Source organism: Zalophus californianus, chromosome 4 (assembly GCF_009762305.2).
Source record: "Zalophus californianus isolate mZalCal1 chromosome 4, mZalCal1.pri.v2, whole genome shotgun sequence".
NCBI classification, from domain to species: Eukaryota; Metazoa; Chordata; class Mammalia; order Carnivora; family Otariidae; genus Zalophus; species Zalophus californianus.
The window spans coordinates 52,979,928-53,000,451 of NC_045598.1; the positions used below are offsets into that span (position 1 = coordinate 52,979,928).

Here is a 20,524-nt window from a genome sequence, read left to right on the forward strand (position 1 = left end):
TGTGTAATGCTTCACTATAGGATCTTTCCTCTTAAATGCAGAAAGCCTCGCTAGGATGAACAATTGAGTAAATCACACATCCACTGGCTATGTTTCAGTAAGCTTTTGTTTTCACCAAGTTTGGCTGTATCCATCTCCTGTGGAAAGATTTTTAAGAAGTAATTGGGCTTGGCTTCTCTGCAAGGGAGCTTTGGGAAGCGCTGCCAACAGCCCACTCTCTTTTCATGTGAGTCTTAAAGGATCCCTGCTATGTCTTCCTTTGTTTCCCAGTTCTCTGTCAGGAATGAAGTAATGGCCACCAGCCACGTCACAGATGAATGGATGACACAAATGGAAATGAGTAGCCTGAACACGTACATTGTCCGCCGTTACATAGCAACACCCAATGGCGTCCTTAGAATTTATCCTGGTTCCCTCATGGACAAAGCATTTGATCCCACGAGGAGACAATGGTGAGTTTTAGGGGCTCCCATTATCAAAGGTTCCCCCAAATCCTGGAGAGACATGATAAGTACATACAATAAAGCAACTTCAGGCAGTCACAGTAACGAAGATACTTTCATGGCAGTGAAGACATATTTTTGAATTTTTTTTTTAATGTAGTATTAACAGCTTTGTGGGTTTCTTCTGTTGACAGTGTTTTTATCTCTTCATTGAAATTTGGAGACTGAAATGTTTTATACTTGGCCATTTCAGTTCCTAGCATTTTTGCTTGAGTCCTGCTTTGCATGCAGTATGCCCATAGTGGGGATATTTAATGTCCCTGCACATGATGATGGCATCAAATTACAGCCCATCTATGACCTATGAAAAATAAATATAAATCCTTTTTTTTTTTTCTTTTTACCTCTGGGCTTCATTTTTACTCAGGTTTTCAAAAACAAAAGCTAGTCAGGGTGTATCATGGGGGCAGGGGTCAACTTGGGCATAAAAACAGGATTTCTGGTCTTGTGGGCTTAGTAACTGAGTCACACGTGAGTTGGCTGTCATTTGTACTGTCCGTACCAATCCGGGGGGCAGTTTCATGGGCCAAATTGGATTTGTTTCTACATTATTTATTGATTTCTTTTTATATTAGTCTAAAACATCTATCCCATAGATCTTATGAAAAGCTCAAATGTATACTGAGTTGAGTGTCTCTTACAGAAGAAGTTCAGATTTTCTTGACCTCTTGTGTTGCTACAGTCAGAGATAAAAGATAGGAATCCTTTTGAACTCTAATGTAACATAGGCACGATTTGTAATAAATACTTTGTAGAGTTAAACATTCACTTCTCTTTGACATTTACAGAGTAGTTTTTCATACCCTAAAATAACGCGACTTTCTCTTGTCTCCATTAGGTATCTCCATGCAGTAGCTAATCCAGGTTTGATTTCTTTGACTGGCCCTTACTTAGATGTTGGAGGAGCTGGCTATGTAGTAACCATCAGTCACACAATCCATTCATCCAGGTAATACTTTAATTTCTTAGTCCTTTTTAAAACACGTCAAGAATATTTTGAAAATTTGGAAGGCCGGTAGACAACCAAGGATTAGTGGCAAAAGCATGACCTTTGTTGGGAGGCAACCTGGAGTCTGAATATCTTCTCTAGCTGTGTCATTTTGGATTCCCTGAGCATCCTCCTGTCATCCATAAAATGGGGATAATACCTACCTCACAAGGTTATCATGTGTTTGAGTCGATGAAAAGCCCTTAGCCCTCTTCTTATGAAGAAGAAAAAGATGTTAGATTCAGTAGGACAGTTTGCAGAAATACCACTCTTAACCAGTCGAAGAAATCCCACCAAGAGCCTGACAATTATTAACCAGAGAGCATTTTCCTAAGCAGAGGAGCATGTTTAATGAAGAAAAAAACAGTATTGAGACCACAATGTTACTACTTTTATTCCGGTCTAACTTTTTAGAATGATATCGGAGTTTGTGGTTATTGTCACTTTGTCCTTATATTGTCTCTTGAAAACTAAAAAGGCATTTTGCAAATTGATTTTCCAAGAATGCTATTAAATGTCAGTATCATTGTAAATATAATTTGGGTGCTTTGTATTTCAGGCCTTTGAGGTTTCAGTATTTAAGCTACAAATGGCAGTGAAACGTTGGGTAGAAAGGCAAGTCACACGTGTTGTTTTAATCCCTTCATTATACAAATAGGTGTTTTCCCCTGGCAACGAAGAAAGCCCATATTTTGGCTGGGACCTGTAATGATGCCTTAAAATTTACAGGAGACAGATTTTTCCTTGCTTAACTTTATGCTTTTCACTGGTGCTCATTATATATCAAATGATTGACATTCAGGAGAATTCTTCTAACACAAGTTCCTTGGGAGCAAGAATTGGGAAACAGTACTGTGTTGGAATTTCAATATCATGACCTGTGTCTCCATGGAAAGCAGGGGCCTGCCGCCAGCCAAATAGTGATTGCTTTGCAGGGCATGGTATCTGTGTGGCTCTGTCACATCTAAACAAGTAAATACTCGTTTAGAACAGAACTTTTCAGTGTTCTCCTTAACAGACCATCTGTCAGGCATACACCTACTCTTGTCTGCATAGGAGACTTGCCATCTCTCCCATGTAGTCTCATCAGTTGGGAAAAAGTAAACAAAGGTGGTTTCTTTGAGGAGCGGGCAGTCACCTTGGTCTTTGATGACAATGACAGTGGGCCAGCCCTGGGCTTCAGATCTTGGGGGTGGGAGTGGCAGGGAGAGAATGACTGCCTGTGTGGGTCTTACTTGGTATTTGTTCCATCAGGCTCTGACACCTGCCACTCGATACCAAGTGCTATTATCTTTTCCTTCTATACAATATACCTTGTGGTGGGGGCAGGGGGAAGACGTGGCCACAGGGAGGTGCAGACTTTAACGCGCTTTTACATTTGTGTACATGTTTTTGTTAAAATTTGGATGGGTGGGAGAAGCTTCACTTAGCTGATTTATAAATATTTATGGTGTCAGCCCAAATGAAGCACGATGCAAATATGATGGGATTTCAAGTTAGAGAAACCTTCAGTTCACTTCCCTTATTTGGCTACTTTTTATAGTGTGCTTAACCTATACAAGTTTAGCTGTTTGACTTTAACAAGAGTGGAAAATGGCCACTTCAATCCTGGATTCTGTCCACCAGTCACTCAGTGAGAGTGTATTCCGGGAATAGGTATCTGCTCTTGCCTTGATCAATATGTAGTCCCATGGACTCGATCATTTGAACATCTGCCTTATCACTGAGCATGCTTTTATTATTTAGGGCTGTGTATTTTTCACTCATCATAGTTTAGAATACAAGTCAACTGCACTTCTGGTTGTCAGCCAAAGCGACTGTAGCTTTAATGGAGGTATTGATAGATGGGCTGTGCAAAAGGTACTTTTTTCAAGCGATCACCGATGATTTTGGTTTCATGCACCAACCTGAGAACCTAACCTCCTCCTGAGTTGTGATCCTACTCTGAAAAAGTGTATTTGCCATTTACTGCTTCTATGACTGTAAACAAGTTCCTTTTTGCCTTAGTTCCCTTACCTATGAAGGAGGGATATTAAGGCCTATCTCAAATGATTAGGGATTACGTTAAATAATATACATGAAGCTCTTAGAATGGTGCCTGGCACATGGTAAGTGCTTGATAAATGTGAAATACCTGTATTATGACTGTGTTCCATGAGTTTTCAGAGCCTCATTTATGTAACAGGTGACCATGCCTGTGTTGAACTGATATAATGAAAATGACACATGATGCATTTGGAGTGTTTAGCACTGGACTTGACAATGTCCAGTCCCAAATAAGTGACAATTACTTCTAATATCATGCTATGTCTACCTTAAACCTCTGGCATTTTAATAGGTCAGAAAAGAGAGCTTAAGCTAGTGTTCAGCTAGTCACGAAGCACTCTCATTCAGCCTTGGTTTTCAGAAGTGATAGCTGATAGCTTGGGGAGGGGCTTTTCTAACTCAGCATTCACTTATCCTAGTAACTGCCCTGGGATTCTTCCGTGAGCATGATTAATAGCCTGAGAGTCTAAGTGTGCATTGTTTGGAGAATGTTAATGCTAGCAGAGACGATGAAGTACAATCAGCGATTAAGGGACTGGTCAGATGAGTCTTTGGCAGTGAAAATCTCACAGAAGTGCTGCAAACAGCATGGTCCTTTGTACCCTGAAATGTAGGCGTGGTTTGACTCTTCTATGGTATTCTTTATGAGTTGCTATGGTAACTGTACATTTTCGAAATGCAGGTAAAAATATGAATGCTAGGCTTACATGGGCAATGTCCATGCTTTTCCTTCAGCATGTTAATCACATTGGAGCAGATAGCAGTTACACAGGGGAAGTTTAGAAACAAAATTAACTTGTCCCAGAAAAACCTGAGTTGCATTTTTCACCAAGTCCTCTCTCATAGGAAGAGCCAGAACTGGTCTATCATAAGTAAAAGGTAGTCAGTCTTGTTTAAGTCTTTTAGCCATTCTAAGCCTGATTTTCCATTTATAAAATGGGAACTCTAATTCCTTCCTGACGTGGCCACAGGAAATTGAATAGATCATGTAAAATGGCTTGGACACTCTTGAATGTCCTGCATCTCTACGGAGGCAGTATAACATACTGGTTAGGAATATATTCTGAAGTTGAAGACCCTGAGCTTGCATTCTTGCTTCCACTTCCAAATACTTAATGTTTCCAAGCTTCAGTTTTCTGGAAATGATAATGCCTCATAAAGTCTTTGTGAGAAATAATTGAAATGATGTATTCAAATGCCCACCAGAGCACCTGTAAATTGTGTACACTCAGTAAATATTATCATAATGGTGCCTGCTGTTTAGACGCCTCGCTCTTTCCTGGACAAGTAAGAGAGGTTTAGACTTCTTTGGACTGATACTTCAGGAAAACATTATTTGTTGAAAAAAACAAATGCCGTGTAAGGTAACCGAGTCTTGGATTTCTTCCATGGTAGAATTTAAGTGGCTTCAGTAACAATAGAAAGCTTTTTTTTTTTTAAGGTTTTTTTTTTTTTTTTTAATGTTCAGTTAGCCAGCATATAGTACATCATTAGTCTTTGATGTAGTGTTCAACTGTTCATTAGTTGTGTATAACACCCAGTGCTCATCACAACACGTGCCCTCCTCAATACCCAGTACCCGATTACCCCACCCCCCTCCCTTCTGCAACCCTCACTTTATTTCGTGGAGTCCAGAGCCTCTCATGGTTCATCTCCCTCTCTGATTTCTCCCCCTTCAGATTTCCCTCCCTTGCCCTGCGGTCCTCCACACTATTCCTTATGTTCCACATACAAGTGAAACCATATGATAATTGTCTTTCTCTGCTTGGAATATTACTCAGCCATCAGAAAGGATGAGTACCTACCATTTGCATCGACATGAATGGAACTGGAGGGGATTATGCTGAGTGAAAGAAATCAAGCAGAACAATAGAAAGATCTTATTGAGGCAATAGCCTCTCAGAGATAACCTCACAACATGGTCCCCCTTCGTCTCATGCCAAACACAATTTTGACAGCAAAGCCCTGACAGAAATTTCATTGTGGGTCAAGGTCCTTTGTGATGGTTTTCAAGGGTTTTTTGTTGGTTTTTTTTTTTTTTTTTGGTGGGGGGGCGGGGGAGGGTGGGTTGAGGATTGGTAATGATATGTTAGTATTGATGTTGACAGTAACCAGAAGGGGACAGTTGTCTACATAACAAAGCTAATTTCACTCCCAAGTTTTGATTTTTCAAAAGATGATTTTACTTTGGGAAGTTTCTTCTGAGCTTTCCAGTTACTATTTTTAAGATTTTTGTCTATAACAGCCCCATTTTTCTGTTGGTACTTTATAAGAAATCAGGCAGGTGTGTGATAGTAATGACGGGCCCCTGTAATGTCCCACGTTGGGTAAACCCTGCAAATTCCCAGCCACAAAGGTACAGGAGCTCATTGGCCAAATAACCCAAACCTCCTCCAAATGCCCGTGATCATAGATTAGAAAGAACCAAGGTTCCACGTGAGAAGTCCATGCTTCTTATATAGCGAGCATTTCTTTAGAAGAACAATAAGTTGACTCTCTGTCCAGGTCTGAGCTTTAAGCCCTGGTTGCTTTTCTTTAGAGTAACTGCTTTTTGTTGGGTATTTTGGATAGGTTAGGCAGCTTGCTAGGCACTATAAACACACTGGTTCATTTAAGTCCAATGACAGCCTTGTGAGGTAGATACTACTCTGCCCATTTTCACATAAGAAAACTGGGTGTTGGAAAGGTTAAGTAGCCTCCCAGGAGCCACACCAATGGAAACCTAGAGGGGCCAGGATTTGACCCCAGATCTGCTTGATTCCAGAGCAAAAGGCTTAGCAAGCACCATGTGGTACTACCCAACTTTATCCTCTTTGGTGCTCATCTTTCTGAGGGTAGAATTTTAGATTGGAGAAGGAACTAGCCTGTGAACGAGGTGAGTTTCTTTCTAGAATCTGAGCTGTGTTTTGAGTAGAGCCAACCTTAGTGTCATAGAAAGAAAACGAGACCTAGTTCTTTACTGAGTTTTGTATGATGTTACACTAGTCGGTTAACCTTTATGAGATCCCAGTTTCCTTATCAGTAAAATGAGGGAAATAATTAAAGGGATCACTCAGGTTCCTTGTCTAGAGGTTCCTTGCTGGGAGGAACCATAGTAGTCATGCATCCGATCTCCCACTGATGCCTCTTCCTGCCACTCCCATATTCTTGCCAAAGGGTAGTCCAGCCACTGAACATGTAAAGTCAGGGCTAGCCATATTCCATAGCTGCCCAGTCTAGTAAGACTGGTCTTACTAGAAAATTCTACCTTTAGCCTTAAGTTTTCCTCTCAGCAAATCTCCGTATTGTGCCAAGTCAGTCATTTAGTTGATCATTTTTATAGGGGTGAAAGACGTGGAGAAACAGTAGGCATATATTTCTAATACCATACAGCGTCCTTATGACTGAATGTAACTTTTACCTTTAAATAAGATGTGCCTCTTGTTCTCCCTGATCTTTTTCACATGAAGTACACAGCTGTCTTCCGGGCATACTGTGGCTGTGATGGGCATCGACTTCACACTTAGATACTTCTACAAGGTTCTGATGGACTTATTACCAGTTTGCAACCAAGATGGTGGCAACAAAATCAGGTAAGCCCTTCAGGGACACCATTTCCTATCTAGCTGCAAAATGCAAAGAAAATGATGTCCGATATCTCTGGTTGAATGGCATGCACGTTGTCAGGGTCAAGACCAGAAATTCAGTCCATGGCCTGGGAGTTCAATTACGAAGATTTTTGTTCTTTCATTTTTCTAAGCTGCATGCAATTTATGATTGAGACAAACAGACTTGTCTCATAACAAGGAGAATAACTGTGGCACAGAATTCTCTGAAAGCGCTTATTTCTCTCTGAGTCAATAATTAGAGATTTCCCAGCTCTTGGGTGCTAGAAAGCCCAGAAGGTACTTTAGATGTTAACTTAGTTATTAAGCCAGAGTCTTTGTGGGAATTTCAGGCACTTGGACTGTTCCCTTTTACATTTCCTCAGAAACAGGTTCATGGAACTAAGAGTCTTCACTTCCTAATTTCAAAAGAACGTGTCTGATCAAAGCCAGGTTATTCCCTTGATTTAATGCAGGACACTTTTTTAAAATAGCTTTCTTATTTCACTCTCATGGCCCCTGCTTCCTATCACTGCTGAATTTCATTGGCCCTTAATAGGGAAATGCAGGATTCATAGCAAAGTGTTACAACAACATTCAGAATAAAATAGAGCAGTGCATAGGCTTGGTTAGAGCAGTTCTAGCTTTGCTTATTTAGTGTTTCCATCAAATATATTTTTGCATGCCCCGGAAGTTTGTATTTCATATTTATTTATCATCAAAAGAAGAAAATTGTATGGATTAAAGTTTGCACCTGTAAATACCCAAGGCCACTTCATTCAGAGTCTCCCTCCTCTGAAAGAAAGAATAAACTTGCCACTTACGTATCCTTGCAAAAGATTTTTGAGTCCATCCTCCTCCAACTAAGTGGACACATTCTGTAGGAACTAGGTGGGTAGCCTCAGAGTCAGGTGTAACTTTGTTACCATAAATTGTATACTGGGTAATCTATCAGCTCAAGAATAATGTATCTGTTGGGGCACCTGGGTGGCTCAGTTGATGAAGTGTCTGACTCTTGATCTCAGCTCAGGTCTTGATCAGGGTTGTGAGTTCAAGCCCCACCCTCATTTAAAAAAAATAATAATAACGTATCTGTCTGCCTGCCTGCCAGGCGACCTTCAGTAAATTTGTTTCAGTGAGGTTTTACCAAGATAAATGCAATTTGGGGGATAAGATAAATGCTCTCTGAAAGTGCAGAAAGTTTGTATTACTGAGGGATGTCCCTTGTTTTGGCACAGGTGCTTCATAATGGAGGACAGGGGTTATCTGGTGGCGCATCCAACCCTCATTGACCCCAAAGGACACGCACCTGTGGAACAACAGCATATTACCCACAAGGTACTTGTTGCGAAGCCGATAGCTCAGTGCTCCCACAGCCTGTGGCTCATTAATTACATGGCTTGTGTCTTCTGTCTGCTTGACCTTGCTAGGAGCCCTTGGTAGCAAATGATATCCTGAACCACCCAAACTTTGTAAAGAAAAACCTGTGCAACAGCTTCAGTGACAGAACGGTCCAGAGGTTTTATAAATTCAACACCAGCCTTGTGGTAAGTTGGTCCCTTGCGTTCTCACATCCCGTCCCACCGTGGAATAGGAAACGGAATCATAGTTAATATCTGAGTACGACTCTTGGCTGTTTCATTGCCTGAGAATTACAGAATGATAGAACAGGACCTCAGTCCAGCTCCCCAGCTTGACCAGGATGGGGTGTAAAGCCCAGAGTGGAGAAGTGAATGTTTTAAGGTCTCACACTTGGTGTTTTGTTTTGGTTTTGTTTGTTTAAAGACTCACCCAGCCGAAACCCTTTGAAATGTCTGCAGCAGTCTGTTCCCACACTCTTATGTAAATATGTGCGGCCCCATGTGTTCCCCTCTTCCTGTCTCTCGGAGATCCTGCAGCCTCCTTAAATTCCTAAGGCCAAATTAGGTCATTTCTTGGTCATCCACCCAGTTAGATGGGAACTCTCATGTAGATCATCTAAAAATAACTTCTTTTTTGTAGCTTAGAGTACTCTAAGTATTTGATCTGAGGTAACTGCAAACTTACCTAGATATGGTTTAAGATCCTTAAGAATATTCTTATTAATTTGCAAATAATCTTAGCTGGGAAAGAACTAAAATGGGTAATGGCAGAACCAATATTCAAAAAGTTATTCACGAGGAAGCTCTTTATTTAGAAAAGGTATTTATATCATGAAATATGTAATTAAAAACTTTAAAGATGCATTGGGTTGATTGAAAAATCCTACTCTCAAAAAAGCAGTTGCAAAAACAATTGGAGAACAGAAGAGTTTAAAAAATGAATAGATGAATAGGATAGTGCTTTCAGAGCAAAGGGACTCGTCATGACTCTGGACTTTGCCCCATTCTAAGGAACACTCTCCTTAAAGCAGACATTGACACACTTGAAGTGTGATCAGAAGGAAGCTGCCAGGTATGGTTGTTCTAGGAAAGTCTGATTTCCTCTGTGTATCTTCTACTATTTGTACACTGACTTCCTGAGCCTTCAGCAGACAAAGCCAGACTACTCCAGGAGAATTGTTCAGAAACGCAAAATTTTAGTGGAAGATGAATTAGAATAATTTCTTAACAGCTCAAGTTATTCCAAAATGGAACTGGAGCATTTCTGGCTAGTGGAGCTAACAGGATGACAGGCCTATATGATTGCTGATATAGTAGAGGCGGGCATCTTCCAGGCAGTGGAAAATTCATCTAGACCTCTAAGAAACCATTCAGTGCCATGATTCTCAGAGTTCGGCTTATCCTCACCACGCACATATAAGGGATGACTGGCATGGAAATGAGCATCGGATTACTTAGTTGGCCTACTGCATCGGACACACATGCAGAAAAGAAGGACCATACTCAGCTTCACAATGCTGCTTTTGAATCTTTGGTTTTCTGTATGGTAGACCAATCTGGCATTTCAAGACTGGCTATCACATTTTCTTGTCATAGAATGAAGAAATGGATGCTTGCTTTAGTTATTTACATATTCTGTTTTATTAAATATTATTTAATATTTAAATATTCTGGAAGCAGGAAACTGGACTCCTAACGAGTTTTTAAATTTTTTTAAATTTTATTCTAGAAGAACAGAGGTTTGCTATCGAAGGTGGGGCAAGGAATGCACATTTTCTGGTGGATTAGGTGTGCCTTTGAATGCATTTTAAACTATTCCTCACCCAAAAGTTGTCTTTCATCGTTTCTTGCACTTATTTTCATGTTATGATGTATTGTAATGTGTTTAAAAAGATTACAAGAACAGCTATAAAAATTGTATCTGTTTAAGCATAGATAAAAGAATAAATAATATATACACAACTGTTAAGTGGGAATTGGGAATGATCTCCGATGGTATTAAGAAAAAATTCTCTTTTCCAACTTACAGTGACTCTCTATTACTTTTGTAGGCAGAAATAAAGTTTTATTGTAAGCTATTTTCAGCAGGTGGTTGAAGGGTTGTTTTCACCATGGCGGGGCTGAATCTTTGCATTGTAGTCTGTTACTTCTGACACCTCCGTTGTCTCCAGGGAGATCTGACAAACCTCGTGCATGGCAGCCACTGTTCTAAGTACAGACTGGCGAGGATCCCAGGAACCAACGCGTTCGTTGGCATCGTCAATGAAACGTGCGACTCTCTTGCCTTCTGTGCTTGTAGCATGGTGGATCGGCTCTGTCTCAACTGTCACCGGTAAAAATGCAATGGGGCTCTCGTTACCCCGCTGTTGACTATCTGAACCGATGCCAGGCATTTTATAGCGGCATCTGCAAAATAAACAGAAAGCACAGGGGTGTGTCCCGGAGAAGAGGGAGGTCCTGGTTACTGAGGTATTTCCAGCTGTGCAATTTGCTGAAGAGTCGTGGATTGAAGCCAATTATATATTTAAACCTTTAGTGCAACTTCCCTTTGACTGTCTCTTTTAACTAGCTCACAGTGTCTTCTGTTTTCCTTCTTCTGGTACGTGTACAGTATAAAAAGTTTGTCAGTGACCCTCTGCATAGTGATTTTCCTTTTGCCCTTCAGAATGGAACAAAATGAATGCGAATGTCCCTGTGAGTGCCCTCTAGAGGTCAATGAGTGCACCGGCAACCTCACCAATGCAGAGAACCGGTAAAACATACATAGTACACAAATATGTGTAATATATATGTTGTACACACTGGGAGCCTCCTTTATTTTTTTTTTAAAGATTTTGTTTATTTGAGAGAAAGAATGAGAGAGAGAGAGAGCATGAGAGGGGGTTGGGTCAGAGGGAGAAGCGGACTCCCTGCCGAGCAGGGAGCCCGATGCGGGACTCGATCCTGGGACTCCAGGATCATGACCTGAGCCGAAGGCAGTCGCTTAACCAACTGAGCCACCCAGGCACCCTGGGAGCCTCCTTTATAGATTTGTTTTGGGTTGTGGTATAAGAAGGTGATTCATTCTAATAACTGTTCCCCGAGTCAGATTTCAAGCCTTAAAATGAAGTCCTCTTTCAGGTTTACATTCAAATGCTGTGAAAATGTTTAAAATTATTTGTGGTCCACACAAAAACGATGAGACTATTGCAAGCATTTCACTAAGTGTCCGCCACGCATCAGATACTTTATGCACATTGTGTCACTTTGTTTTCAAATTAACCCTGTGATAAATCTGTAGGTACCTTTCATGCACACACGCTTACGCCTAACCTAGTGTTCTTCATATTATTAGTGACAAATCTTAAGACCACAGTTAAATAAGTTGGGGTAAATCCCTTCTCTAGAACTTAAATGAAGGAATCCTGTGTGTGCTGATATACAGGTGTATGTTTAAGCATAGAAAAAAATGTCTAAAGGGACCCTCATTAAACTGTTAATAGTGATTACCTTGGAAAAGAATGATTTAGAGTGGTAAGTCAGGGAGATAACTTTCACTTCTGATTATATACATTCCTGTTTTGTGGGATATTTATGACTTCCTTTTTATATATCTATATAAATTATTGTACATAAAGATGAACAAATTGAAGCTCAGAGTGGTTAAATGATTGGCCCAAGGTTACGTCTAGTTAAGTGGCCAGGATTCAAACCCAGATCTGTGTGACGCTATCAAGGGCCAGGGGCATGATGAGTTTGGAATGTGAGCGGTGTTGGTCCTAACCTCCAGACTTGCTCCTGCCTAGAAACCCAAGCTGCGAGGTCCACCAGGAGCCAGTGACATACACAGCTATTGACCCTGGCCTGCAAGATGCCCTTCACCAGTGTGTCAACAGCCGGTGCAGCCAGAGGATGGAAAGCGGGTAAGCCTTGCCCAGTGCTTGCGTTTACATCGACACAATCACTGCAGGAGTAGAACCGAGTAAAGAATGGTGACTAGCAGCCTCATTGGGCTTTTCCAGCTGGTATTTAGAATTCTCTTTCTTGATATTTTTTAAAGGTGTACCAGTTTTTCAGACCCAAAAATGATTCCTATGAGCCTTTTATCCAGCAGACTTAATGTTGTCCAGTTTCCAAGTAGTTGTAGCTACTTGGCATTTGTACTGCATGTTAGTCACCTCATCTGTGGACGGGAAAGTTACTCTTGGAATAAAGGCATGAGAGGGGACCTGGCCCGAAGAAGCAAGGGCGAAGGGGGGCGGATCTCTTGGGTTCCTGAACCAGAACCCAGCTCTATGTGTGACACACCATAGCTCATCGATTCTGCTTTCTTAGAAAGCAGGTAGGTTTCATGGTAGCTTTGAGAACCAAAACTGCATGTCCCCTACTCCCTCTCCCTCCTCTCTAGGATGTTTGGGACTAGCCGTCATGGGGATAGTGTCTGTGGTGGACTACAGGGGTGGGAGTGGGGTGATTTGTTTCTTGCGATTGCAGGTTGCCATTTGATTAAACAGTCAGTGGGTGGAAGGGGCAGCCAGTTCTACTTTTAGTGCATGTTTTAGCAAAGGAATGGTTGGGCATCAGATAGATGAATTTGGGATGTTGGGCAGTAACTCAAAATTAGTTAAATTTGAGAAACACTGCACACATCCTCTTAGAAGGTCATAATGCACTTAACATATTAAAAGTTCTAAGAAACTGGCAGTAAGGAAACCTGTTTAATGGATCTAGTATTTCCCCAATTTATTTGACCACTTTTCCTTCTTTTTTTTTTTTTCCTTTAAATGACCCTACACTTGGGGTCAGGACAAAGTCTAACAAACTTTGGGGCCATTTGGTCTTGTAAGATGATTTGGGATAATCCTGCACTAATCTGTGATGTGTGGATTTTGTGGTATGATCCACAGGGAGAACGGTTTTATTTCTCTCATTTCCAAGCTGTTGAGAGACATAAAACAGCTATCCCCTGGCAGACTGTTGCTATCCTTCTTTTATAAGGAAAGGAAACTAAAGCTCAAGGACTTACAGCACTAGTAAGTGATGGAGCTCTTGAGAGCTGTCTGATGCCCAAGTCCATACGCTGTCCCCTGCCCAGCCCTGCTTCCTTGAACACTCAGCATCGTCTTTCTGGCAGGGACTGCTTTGGTGTGCTGGACTGTGAATGGTGCATGGTGGACAGCGATGGAAAGACTCACCTGGACAAATCCTACTGTGCGCCCCAGAAAGAATGCTTCGGGGGAATCGTGGGAGCCAAAAGTCCTTACGTGGATGACATGGGAGCGATAGGTATGTTTGTTGGGAACCCGGACTATGTTGATTCTTGAATACGTTTTTGTTTTTTTTTTTGTTTTTTGGCCTCTACACTAGGACAAAACTCTTAAAAATGATCCTCTACCCCATTTTCCTCTTTCCTTTGCCAGTAGTTTTTAGTTACAAAACCAAGGCAGATAATTACCTCCAAAGCTGGCCAGATATTCTGTGCAGGGTAACCAGCCATGATTCCTGCCAAATTTTACAAGCCTGGAATCCATTCCCATAAAGCTTGTTCTGAGAAACATCAGGCCTGGTTTCCGCGTGGCTGAACTGTGGCGTTTGTTTGAATGTGAGTCCCAGCTGTCAGAAGAACAGGGCCAGCGATGGGTGGAGTGACCAGTGCGTGGCGGTCTCCTGCTGCGGCCCTCCCTCCCTTACGATGTTTGCAAAGCAGGAGTCTTGTGGCTCCAAATCCGTACTTAAGGGGTTGGGGTCAGCAGAAGCCAGAGCTACCTAATGTGGTCCCGGTAGCTTAGGGTGAGGGACAGGGACCCTGTAGGGAGGAATATGTCTGGGATCAGGCCGCAAGACCTCAAAAATTCCACCTGCCTACCTCCACTAAGATTTTCTCAGTGTCTTTCTGGAGCTAGCTCAAGGTCCTAAAGCTTACCCAGCAGGTGAGCTACTTAAACCTTTATTTATTTTTTTTTTTAACATCTCCCCACATTAACCTGTCTGCAAAAGAAAAGCTCCTCCTAGGTGAGGAAGGGTCCTGAGCTCACATATTACCCCTGAACCAGGTGAGGACACAGTCGAAGCGACCTTGTTCTAAGACATCCCTTTATATGTCCACCTGCAGTCTCCTGCATGGGGGTGCAATCAGTGTTTTAAAGGGAATCCATAAGCTTTGAAATGTGATCTTTTTTAGGGGTTGTGTGACAGATCCATTGGCATAAAGGACACCAGATACAATAAATCTGTGCCAAGAGGCTTGCGTTGCCCTCACCTCTGTACGACATGACTTCTCTTCCAAGAGGAGCCCACACCCTGGGGAGCGAGGCTCTTGGCCCTGGGCAGCCCATATTTAAGTGCTTCTCGTCTCCTCACTGATTTTTTAGTAGTCCTTGCCAGGGGTGCTCTTGCTGGGCCGAGCAACCAACATTTCAGTTGAGAACCAGGGATTAAAGGAAGCCCCTACTCACATGTTCTGGTGGGTTCTCTTTGACACATTCAAGACTTAGAGTAGCTGCCCTTGTCTCCACCAAACCCTACCCCGGTCCTCACTTCCTGCCACACTGGGGAAATCGTTACGAGGGACATCTGTTTGTTTATTTGAACAAAGGTGATGAGGTGGTCACGTTGAACATGATTAAAAGTGCCCCCGTGGGTCCCGTGGCCGGAGGCATCATGGGCTGCATCATGGTCCTGGTCCTTGCTGTGTATGCCTACCGCCATCAGATTCATCGCCGGAGTCATCAGCACATGTCTCCTCTGGCTGCCCAAGGTGAGCTCCAAATGAATCCAAAGCTCCCCCAGGAGGCCGCAGCCTCCCTCGTGTCCTTCCGAAGCTGGAAGGACAGCAACCGATCACACAAGCCGCTGAGCACTTAGAAGAACAGCACTGCGATTTCCGCTTCCGTGGAGTAGGATTCGCAAGTCCCCAAAGCCTCCTTTCCTCCTTTAGCCCATGGCTCATTCTTCAGTATCTAAACCCTGCAAGTTTCATTTTGATTCCCCAGAAAAGCCCTAGATGCTCTCTCCTCTTCTGCAGCATTAGCCTACCGCAGTCCGCCTCTGGAATAAGCCAGTCAGGGGAGCTGGGATGCTGAGTGGGAAGTTTGGTTCTTCCCTCGGCTCCGAAGTGCTGTCTCTGCTGTTCCAGACAGGCGGAGCAAAGATACCCCAGGCCACGATTGGCAAGACCGTGAATCCGTTCTGTTGCTGCTATTATTACATACTGTGAATGAACACGTTCAAAGCAACAATCACATCTCTTAGATGAGAGAAGTAACTGAAGTCAGAAACAAAATGAATAACCTGCAGTCATGGTTTCCATACCAACAGTTAAATGTGGTATCTGTGCTGGTTTGCGAGGACAAAACCATTGAATGGCCATCCCCAGCCTCCTTAAAAGCTGCCAGGGATATGCTAACCTGACCTTTATGGAGATAAGGCTCACTCACCATTCTTCCTGGACTTGGTCGGGAGCCACTTTGCTCAGCAGTACGGACAGGTTGATGTTGGACTGTTTCACTGTGGCCACAATCTTGATGAGGGGGAAGGAGGGAAGATCTTGGGATAATGTTTTCTGATGGAGTAACAGGGCTAATCACAAAGCTCCTTCCCCCTGGTAAGATTTGGGTACCAGGATTGCCCCTTGATCAGGATGTGACTATCATCCAATGTAAACCTTATGCCTGGCCTTTGATAGGGTTTTGTAACCCCATTTCATCAGCACAGTTAGCCATGGCCTCAGACCCCTTCCTTCTGTTTCAGGTACATTAGTAGAGAATTAAAGATTCATTAGCCTCTATCAATTTATTTTCTCCTTTCTTCAGAAGTTAACCTCAGGTGCCTCTCTTGATTATTCACTTCTGATCCTCCCTCCTCTGATTCCTGCTCGCTCCTCCTTAAAAATAAAATAAAACAGATGGGACATCAGTTTATTGTCTTCCAAGTTTGGACTCATTCTTGATGGAATGCTGTCAGCAGCCAGCAAACGAGCGCTCCGTAGGGTATTGAAGCGGGTGATTTTGTTTGATTAAATAGTCCTGTTTCTCTCTCTTTGATGATGGGTAGAAATGTCCGTGCGTATGTCCAGCCTGGAGAATGACAGAGATGAAAGGGATGATGAGAGCCGAGAGGACAGAGGCATCAGTGAGTACTCAGGCCGCCTCGCTGTGGAATGTGCTGGCAGGAGGCTAACCCACGGTAGACGCTCTTTCTTACATCCTTTTGGCTTATATTAGAATTTCAGAATCTTTGACATGACTGGGGCTTTTCCTCCCCCATTTTCATTAGGAATAAGCGTAGGTGCTTGCTTTGTTTTAGAAAAATCTTAAAAGATTCCAGGATGTTCCTTTTTGCATGAGGTGCTTTGGCCTAAAACCCCTCACCCTACCTTTTCTTTCTCCTCCTCCTTGCTTTCCAGCATAGTATTATTTCAGAAAGGCAATCACTGGGCATACATTGTTTTAATCCCTCAGGGAATTAAAATGTAGATACCTCGGGGTGGGGTGGGGGAGGAGTATTTCTTTATCAAAATAGAGTTCCATTAAAGATACATACCTTGGCCTTCGACTCTATAGAACATATCTTCTTAATGCATGCTGGAGACCTGTAATCAGGGGCCTCTCACTGCCGCTAATCCTCACAATTAAAAAAATTACTTATTCTCTCTCTCCAAAGCATAGCTCCCCCGAACGTGTGATTGAGGCTGCTCAGAGCAAATGTGCTTGATACAATAAAGATGCTGGCATCAGAGTGACTAACTGTCCTTGCTTCCCGCAGTCAGCAATACTAGGTTTATAGCTGCAGTCATCGAACGACACGCACACAGCCCAGAAAGGAGGCGTCGCTACTGGGGTCGATCGGGAACAGAAAGCGATCATGGTAAGGTCTAGTTCCTTCTGAGGAACCCAGTGGGCTCCTGTGGGCCATTGCTCACACCCACACTTCTCCCTCCTGTTCTGTGCTCAAATTAATTACTTTGACATAGTTTTCCAAAGGACACATTCCAACATGGTGTGTTTATAGGAACCCCATAGTTTTGATTATGTCTCTGCACTCCCAGGCATAAGTGAGAGGACCTCTGGGCACACAGATTGCTTTCTAGGTGTTCTCCATGCATAAGGATTCACGTTGTCTAAATGGAACCTGCTTACCACTCCACTTGATCCTTGGTAATTGGCATCCTCGTTGGTCCTACTGAGCAGTGTTGTTAGTTGGCAAACACCAGCATCCTCAAGGGCGCTGTCAGTTATTACACTTTATATATGACAGGAGTCCATGCTTCCTTCTGGAATTCCCCGTCCTGACCTCCAGCCTTGCCTGGAAGGTTCAGGGAAGGCTTCACCAAGGAGACAACAATTTGCACTGGGCCTAAAGGGTGATGAAAGAAAAGTTGGGGGCAAAGGATATTAGAGGCAAAGGGACTGGTGTAGAGAGTTAATCATGGCGGTTGTATAAGGTGTATAAGCTCTAAGATGCTCAGAAAGGGTAGAGGTTAGATCGTGAAGAGACACCAAGGCTGAGCAGGCTGTGAATTAATCAAGTCCACATGCTGTGTGGAAGACTTGGCCGCCACCTAGACGCATGGCTTGGCCTCACAGAGAACCACGGCCATGTTGTTGGAGTGGCAGGAGTGTGGGGCCTTTCCTGTAATTGGAAGATGTTTTTATTTTTCACAGGGTTGTTTAATTTTCCAGAAATCTTTATTTTCTTCCCAGAACCAGGTCTTTTTTAAGTGGGTAGATAATGCATTGATACCTTTTTGACTCTTCTTTCTCCACATCTACCCTGGGGAAAAAAAAAAAAAGGAGGGGGGATATCTTCAAACAGTGCACTCCCACCCCTGTGCTAAAAAATGCACGAGTGGGTATTCATCAAGGAGACCAGTGCAGCCTTTTACACGAGAGCCAGGGATTCAAACTCCCTTTGGAAAACAGGAGAAGCCAAAACCCTGATTTGTAAATCGGAGGCTCCTAATTTGGGCTTTGAATGACATTGTTCCCAACAACTAAGTAGAAACTTCAGGTTTCTATGGAGAGTCAAAGCACAACTTAAATTTTTCAGTTTCTTTGACTTTCTGCTTTTTTTTCCCCCCTAAAAACCTTTGAACCTGCATAAATTCATTCTGCCAGGCAGTTCTGTGTCTCTTCTCCTTTGAATAATAAAACAGGTTTGAGGCTACTAAAGTTCAACAGAAATAATTTCTTATTCAGCAGAAATACTGAATCCTTTCTCTCTTTCTCTCTCTCTCTCCCCAGATAGAAATTGCTTCAATACGAAATTGGAATTCTGAGTGACGTTTACAATGTTCCATTAGCTCTCCCATTGTCTTAGGAAAATGGCATATGAAGCAACAGCTTAGATAAAAGGAAGAGTGCAGTGTCAGTATCTGAAAGCTAAGGAATCTAGCTAAGGGCTTGCTTTCTTTCATTTTTCACAATAATTGGATGCCTGTTATCCCCAAGGAATGAAAAATAGTTTCTCATGCAGACAGAATGCAACACCAAAAGAAATGGAAAGCATTGACACGCCACATACTTCTGAATGCACCACAAAATCAATAGCATTTAACTGCATGTTGTCCTATCCCTGGGCCTGTATGGCAGGTCACTAAAAGCGGTGGCATCAAGTGCTCATGTCCCTGTGATGCCAAGAATAAGCCATAGGTCCACGTTACAACAAGGAAATCTAATTCAATTGTTTCGTCAGCACACTTCTTCCTCAGCTCTGTGTTCTTCTACTTGGTGAATGTACTGGGCACCTGCTCTTTGCTGGGCCCGGTGGAGGGACCTGGTGAAGGGACGGCCTCGTTTCTGTGAGGCAGAGGGTATGGAGGAGCTTATAAGATAGGGTCAAGCACAGCTCACTGGGAGCCCCCCTCTCCCCGTCTCCCCAGGTTAGTGAGACTACTTGGACCTTAGTGTCCTAACGATTAAAAGGGGAAGAGAAACTTCTCCCTGGTGAAGTTGTAAACATTAAATGCGATAACTTACGGCAGGCATGTTGAGCTCAGCCCGCCTCGGTACCCACTCTGCCCTCAAGGAATTTACAGTCTAGCAGGAAACTGTAAATAAATGCATGTATTCATAAGATGGATAAAAAGCTGGCTATGACAGCTTCCTTAAAGGCCCAGAAGAAAGCAGAAGATAGGGAGATAGTTCACTTTTATCAGCACGTACATTATGGACGTCCCCTGAGCGGGGAAGGTGGCATTGGTACTGGCCCTTGAACTGGTAAAATCCTAGCCCCGTGGTTCTTTGCAACCCAGTGAGCGTGTTTCCACATGAGTCCTTGGGTCTGATACACAAAGGGGAAACTCAGAAGAATAAAATACATAAATATGTAAGTACTGAACAGACTAGACTTTCATGGTATGGTTTAGAATTGTGATAGTCCAAGAATTAAAACTGAACGTTACCAAGCCAAACTTGGAGACTCCAAGCTGCATTTTTATTTAGACATACAGTTGACCCTTGAACGTCGTGGGCATAAGGAGCACTGACAGCACAGTCAGAAATCCACGTATGACTTCTGACTCCCCAAGTACTTGACGACTAATAGTCTACTGTTGACCGGAAGCCTTACCGATAACATAAACAGGGGAGTAACACACATGTTGTATGTTACATGTATTATATACTGTATTCATACAATGAAGTAAGCTAGAGAAAAGAAAATGTTAAGAAAACCCCAAGAGAAAAATGCACTTACAGTACTGTCCTGTATTTCTGGAAAACCGGCCTCTAAGTGGACCCACGTAGTTCAAACCCCTTTTGTTCAAGTGTCTGTGGTATTTCATGTGGCCAAGAGAGTTTTGTGTTTCAGAGGAACCTTATTTTAATTTCTCTATATTAAAAAAACTACTCCAAATAGGAGTCGTTTTTGAAAGTGACAAAAAAATTTTTGTCAATATTCTAAGACCACTTAGAATGATTGTTTTTTCAGCACTTGACTGTTTCTTGTTACACTCACAAGTAGTGATTTAAAAAAATTACTCCCTGCTGATGGTTTTAATTCTGTATATGCTCTACCCACTATCTCTCCTGAAAATATCATGTTCTAATTATCAACTGGCTTATT

The 20,524-nt window shown here is 42.6% G+C and overlaps 1 protein-coding gene across 5 annotated transcripts in view; it reads left to right on the top strand.

The window, feature by feature from the left end:
- CACHD1 (cache domain containing 1) overlaps nucleotides 1–20,524 on the top strand; it is a 208,044-nt gene that overhangs the window by 180,596 nt on the left and 6,924 nt on the right. For 2 of the 5 annotated variants that reach the window (XM_035727197.1, XM_035727199.1), the window contains 12 exons: nucleotides 271–452; nucleotides 1,342–1,452; nucleotides 6,987–7,109; nucleotides 8,360–8,459; nucleotides 8,552–8,668; nucleotides 10,654–10,814; nucleotides 11,148–11,234; nucleotides 12,268–12,384; nucleotides 13,596–13,747; nucleotides 15,057–15,218; nucleotides 16,514–16,645; nucleotides 17,225–17,326. In XM_035727197.1, coding sequence (XP_035583090.1) covers nucleotides 271–452; nucleotides 1,342–1,452; nucleotides 6,987–7,109; nucleotides 8,360–8,459; nucleotides 8,552–8,668; nucleotides 10,654–10,814; nucleotides 11,148–11,234; nucleotides 12,268–12,384; nucleotides 13,596–13,747; nucleotides 15,057–15,218; nucleotides 16,514–16,645; nucleotides 17,225–17,326 — 1,546 coding nt within the window. Of the gene's footprint in view, nucleotides 1–270; nucleotides 453–1,341; nucleotides 1,453–6,986; nucleotides 7,110–8,359; nucleotides 8,460–8,551; nucleotides 8,669–10,653; nucleotides 10,815–11,147; nucleotides 11,235–12,267; nucleotides 12,385–13,595; nucleotides 13,748–15,056; nucleotides 15,219–16,513; nucleotides 16,646–17,224; nucleotides 17,327–18,702; nucleotides 18,826–20,524 lie in introns of all 5 variants that reach the window. The other 3 variants (XR_004820024.1, XR_004820025.1, XM_035727198.1) reach the window with 3 other exon arrangements.